Source organism: Gavialis gangeticus, unplaced genomic scaffold (genome assembly GCF_001723915.1).
Source record: "Gavialis gangeticus isolate Ggan-Ray unplaced genomic scaffold, GavGan_comp1, whole genome shotgun sequence".
In the NCBI taxonomy this organism is placed as follows: Eukaryota; Metazoa; Chordata; order Crocodylia; family Gavialidae; genus Gavialis; species Gavialis gangeticus.
In genome coordinates this window covers 18,386,442-18,392,179 of record NW_017729015.1, presented here as the reverse complement: position 1 = coordinate 18,392,179, position 5,738 = coordinate 18,386,442, and the positions used below count along the sequence as shown (strand labels likewise).

The window sequence follows — 5,738 nt, the reverse complement described above, 5'->3', positions numbered from 1 at the left end:
CCCCCCGAGAGCTGATTAGCACCATTTGGCTCAACTGGAGATAAGCATGTTAGAAACATCATCCAGTCGACAGATGGCCTACGAGAAACAAGCTGGTAACCCAGCGTTTCCATCAGCCCTGGCACCTGCCGGCCTCTTTTTGATCAGTCTCAATGACAGACATGACTTAAATGGCTTCAGAAACTGAAGAAATGATCTCTCATCTGGAAGCAGCCCAGACGGGAAAGGCAGAGCTTCCACACAAAAAAGCCTGCGCTGTCCTGGGCCTATCCTGTGGTTAGGGTATCTCAGTCTCCGTGACTATCCATCCACTGCCCTTCCTCAGCACTTATTTTGCTTGAAGAAACAACTCACACATTACCGTGATCATCTTACCTGCACGTGCATGCAGAGGAGTCCAAATACCAAGAGAGTAGTGGCGTGGACCACATATACGAAGACACCAGAGGAGCAAAATCCAACCCCTGGCTTAGCAGCGCCCTCTCCTCCCCTGCTTTTATTCCTTCTTCTCACCAGGCCAAGCGTTAAGCAGTCCTGGAGATTGGCAGTGAGGTAGACGCAGGCAGCCCAAGTGCTCAGCACTGTGATGGGAGCAGCTAGCAGGAAGTTGGGGATCTGTTTCAGCTGAAAGTATCGCAGAAAACCCACGTTCCAGTAAACATCTTGAATGTAAGAATAGATCATAGGAACCCGGTGGGAGCACCACGCAGGTTTCACCCCAGTCATGCCTGCTAGGCGATACCCTTTGTCCACGGCCAGCTGCAACAGCGGCTGGGGAACAGCATGTTCAGGGCTGACATCAGGGTCACAGAATCTCAAGTAAGCATAGAGCTGAAACAAAGCAGGAGATAAAAAGAGGCCAGCACACGTCAGAACTACTGAGGCTGCCAAGCCGAGAAGTTGCCTCCAGACCCAAGCCTGTTTCATGACAGACCCTGCACCAGCTTGGAGCTGGAGGGCAAGGCGTCTGCTCTGGGTATAGAGCAGGAAGCCAGCATTGATCACCCCGTTGGAGCGCACGCCAGCAGCAAAGGAGAAAAGCAGTCCGCTGGTCCAGCTACGCCCCTTCTCCAGCTGCCACATGGCACTGAATGCCAAGAGGGCAAACATGCTTTCCGAGTAGGCGGCTGTCATGAACACATTGGCTGGGGTGAGGCAGAAGAGGATGGCAGACAGGAAGGCTGTCCTGCGACACTGCAGCACCACGCAGCCCAGCTCGTAGAGGACAACAGCTGCCAGAACAGAGAAGAGGGTGTTTAAAAGTACAGCTGACAGGAGCAGGCGACTCCGTAGGCAGAGCAGCCCCTGCAGGGGCCACAGAGCGACCTCTGCCACCACTCGTATGCTCAGGGGGTACACGGGGAAGAAGGCAAAGTTGTGCTCATACACATAGCCATGCTCAGCTACAAACAAGAAGTGCTCTGCATCCCAGTGTGACAAGCCTCCCAACAGCCACTCCAATAGCCAGTCACAGAAGCTGGGCTCAGACAGGCGGGGTGGAGAGAAGGCGTCTGCAGCGTGGTCCGGGATCAGGAGGTTAAACAGAGCCTGGATGAGAGAGGGAGAGAACTGAAACTAGTCATGCCTCGTACTGAAGACAGGGCCAGTGAATGAAGACTTCAGGGGTTCGGGGAGTATTAACACCAATGAGGGAGTACAATGAGGCGCTCAGACATGCAGGGTGAGTATCAGGAAAAGTTTCCGATGGCAAGGTTTGCTGGACTGAAATAGCTCCAGGTGGGGTTCCCAATTGCTTGGGACACCTACATCTGGACTGCACAAAGCTCTGGGAAACACAGAGGGAAAAATCAAAGTCCTGGGTCGGCCCCTGCCTGCAGGCTGGAGCTGAACTAACAGGTCTCTTCTCTAGCACTTGTGTTCCTGCAGCCAGTTATGATGCAGTTTACTCCCGGCTACTCTGGAGCTGATCCTGCTCAACCAAGCACTTCTGTAGCACTGTCCAGCTACGCCAGCTCCTCAAACTGGCGCAGGAGGCTTACCTGGAGCAGAAGTGTCACGGCTCTGCACCACACTGCAAACCGCAGGACTTCTTGAAGGTAGGGCTCTCGTCTTTTCAGCAGCTTCATTCTGACCTCTGTGATGGGTCACTGATGCTTTCCACAGAAGAAATCCTCTCTCCAGTTCTTGAAACCTGAAATAAAGAGACCTGCGATTCTAGAGAGTACTGCTGGGTTAGACCATGGCTGCACGGGACAGAAACCTACTTAATGGCCAATTCTATAACTTTCACGAGCACACGTTTGCAAGCCTACGTGGAACAAGAACTTCCCTTCTGTACGACACTGTGGCCTCAGAGCCAAGCTGCCTCAGCCTACCATGTACGTACAGAAAAAACACCTTCATGGCTTCTTCCCTCTGGACAGACTGAGGGAGAGTGCACAGTCTACTCTGTTAATCCACTTACTGGGCAAGCACACGCATCAAAAGCCTCCTTGGTTGTCACAGTTGAAAAGGCAATGGCTCAAGCCCCAGTTCAGCAAAGCATGTAAAATCCCCTGACTTTTAAACAGACATTTTGTGGAAAGGGGAAGACCTAAAGTAAAGGTTTGCAGTTAAGCACGTGCATACGAGTTTTGCTGGATTTGGCTAGAAAACAGACACAAAGCCTGCTAGCTTCTCTCTTCCCAAAAGGGTGCTCTTATGGCAGGGCTGAAACACAGAGAGCAGCAAGGAAAAGGCTGCAAGGGAAAGCAGACTCCTTCAGGCCTGTCAATCCCACACCTCACTAGCACCAAACTCGCTGCCCATTCCCTCACTTGCCTTCCGCAAGCTTCTCGCACTCAGCGCTCGGGCCCTGCACAGGACAGAAAACTCAATTGACCTGATACGACATTAGAGAGCACTCCTCTCCATGTGTCTCCAACATTTTGGCAGGGGGCCGTACTCACTAGAGTGATGGCATCTGCCCGATTCAAACAAGTCACATATGCTACAGGAACTCTCTACCCCCCCCTCCCCCCCCCGGCCTTAACTGGAGAAAATAAGCCAGTTTGAGGAGGCAACTTCAAGATTTATTCACACCTTGGCACTCTGGACTGACATCTCCAAGGAAGCTGTGATGCCTTCAAATTCTGTGGGCCAGCTACAAAGCAAGCAGCCTCTAGATCCGTTACGCTGTTTTCAATGACACCATGCTTTTTCCCTTGGCCCTGTAGCCCCTGGCTGCTTCTTGCTTTGAAAAACAGAAGCCCCAAGTGTCCCTTAAGTTCTGACAGGATAGCACGGCACGCTCCTGTGCTGGTTCAGTTGTTATAAACCTCCCAGAGAACACTACAAGTACTTCAATTATCATCAATTTGGCCTCAAAGCACCTTGTGGGATGACAGCACTTCTCCACTTCCATTTCACAGGTGGGGAAAACTGAGGAACCTGCCCAAGGATACCCAGCAGGGCCGTGGCAAAACTGAAAACAGAGCCCAAAGTTGCTGACGTCTCGTTCCAGGCTTTAGCCAGTAGATTACAGTTCCTCTTTTCTCACACACCAACACTTTTGATTTTGCTCATGTGTCCCCTTCTTCTGGGCAAAGTAATTAAACCAGGGCGCAGAGTACTAAGTCAGGAAGATGTACTGTTTTTCTCCCAGGCAGAAATGGGGTGCGCTTCAACCCAACTCTAAATCCTACTAAATCTCACAGAACAAAGGCAGCAAAAATAGTCTGAGCACTTTAGATGCTGTAAAAATTCTGCAAAGAATTTGTCAGGAAAGTTCAAATCAAACAGTAAGAAACCTGCTCTTGTCGTACACTGCACACCTGATATCAGAAGTCCAGAAAGAGCTGCAACTCATACCCACCATGTTGGCGGGGAGCACAGGACTGCATGGGACTAGAACGTCTTTCTACAAAAAAGCACCATCACGACCTGCTCACAAAACACCTGGGTAGACAGGACAGGGATAATAAAGAGCAGAGATAGGCTAACAAATCATCATGAAAAGAATTCAGATCTTATACAGAATTCAGGATGCATTTCTCTCTGTGTTTAGTACGTCTAACCAGCCCTGTCTTCAGAATGAATTCTCTTTCCCCAGCCATGAAAACTATGCTATCAAACCAGGCATAAGCACTAATAAAAATGCATGTAAAATAAATCACAGAAATGAAAATATGAATTAGGACAGATCTGTAAAAACCGCGGTGCTCGCTGTTCGCCGCCAGAGGGTAGCAGGCACTCACAACATCGGCACTGTGGCAATCGGGTTCTGCCCACACAGGACTCCTATTTCAGCGTACATATCGAAAACACTTTTAAAGCAGTGATTCAGGCACCTCCGTTTTCTTACAATATTCCTTCAGATGAAAGGAGCACTCAAAGTAAAAAGATACATTTATGAACCATTCTAACCCAAACCTTATACAAGACAAACGAGTTTTAAAAATCCAATGCGCCTTTCATCTCTGCTGCTCACTGTCTGCATTTTTCTCCATAATAAAGGGAGCCTTGTTGGTTTTGCTTTCAGTCCATTTCAGTTCCTGGTACTCAGGCACAAGGCTACAATGTTTCACTGCAGCCTCCACGCTGTTTAAAATCATCCTCTATTTAAACACCGGGACTAAAATTGGGAACAGTTCCACTGCTTATTTGTTTGTACAAAACCAACGCTGGATCGAAATTTACTGTGACATCCTCACTTGCAAACCTGGTATGCTGGACCAAATTTAGAAGTGATTTCATAGGGGCAAATTCATGACTCACAGCCGCGCTGGCAAACACCAGGGTGAAAGGAGCCCAGTGGATCCAGCGCACAGGATTGTGCCCCCTTTTTTTTAGTGCATTTTAAAAAATTGAATGAAAAATCACTTTGCGAAGACACGGTCTCTACCAGAGTCGCTTGTGATTTTCTCTTTGAACTCGCACCGCGTTTTGCTGTCGGGATGGCCCAGCCTGACACAGCCTGCGCCTGTAATTTAAATTAAAATGACAGAGACGAAGCACAAAGATCGTCTCTCCTTGCTGTGGAGATAAGCAGGGCCAGCAATTTGCAGACTCCAGGAGAGGCTGGAACGTGGCCGAAACCCCAAAGAGGAACATTTTTAAGGTGGCAAGACAACAAGCGCCAGTGGGATCAGTCATGGGTGCAGATGCCACACGGCAGAACCTGTTCGGGTTTAAAAGGGCATCCACCTCAACAGGGATGAGTTCAACCATTTCCGCTGAATGCGCCCTTGTTGGCTACGAGTCTCCTGCTGGAGCCACAGCCCCCGGTGCTGCTCAGCACCTCGTTATTTACTCGGGGTCTCATGCCAACGGGCCAGGAAACCATCGCTTCACGGTCCTTTTTTATCCCTCCAAGCAGCAGGCTGGGCCCACGTTTACAGACGACAAACCCCTTTTCCCCCGGCTTTGTTTACCGAAATGGTGGGGTGCACGCGCATACGGGCCGTGTGGCAGATCAAGGAGGGGCGGGAAGCAGAAACCAGAGCAACAGATTGGGCACAAGGGCAGGGAGCAGAGCAGATCAGACACAAAGCAAGGAGCAGAAAGCAAAGCAGCAAATCGGGCATGGGGCGCAGGGCAGGGAGCAGAAAGCAGCACAGGTCAGCGAGCAGAAAACAGAGCTACCGGCTGGGCATGAGACTCAGGGCGGGAAGCAGAAAGCAGAGCAGCAGCTCGGGCCACGAGTAGGGACCAGAAAGCAGAGCGGCAAACCGGGCGGGAAGCAGGAGCGGAAAGCAGAGCAGTAGTTAGGAGGGGCCCCCCGACGGGGGTCTCGGCAC

General features: G+C 50.6%; 1 protein-coding gene across 2 annotated transcripts in view; it reads right to left on the bottom strand.

The window, feature by feature from the left end:
- The window catches only part of PIGV (phosphatidylinositol glycan anchor biosynthesis class V), a 7,680-nt gene that overhangs the window by 1,785 nt on the left and 157 nt on the right, over positions 1-5,738 (bottom strand). Inside the window, exons 2-3 of one of the 2 annotated variants that reach the window (XM_019512482.1) lie at positions 2,001-2,152; positions 376-1,548 (exon numbers count right to left, since the gene is read on the bottom strand). In XM_019512482.1, coding sequence (XP_019368027.1) covers positions 376-1,548; positions 2,001-2,087 — 1,260 coding nt within the window. In that variant the 5' untranslated portion in view covers positions 2,088-2,152. Of the gene's footprint in view, positions 1-375; positions 1,549-2,000; positions 3,898-5,738 lie in introns of both variants that reach the window. The other variant, XM_019512483.1, reaches the window with a different exon arrangement.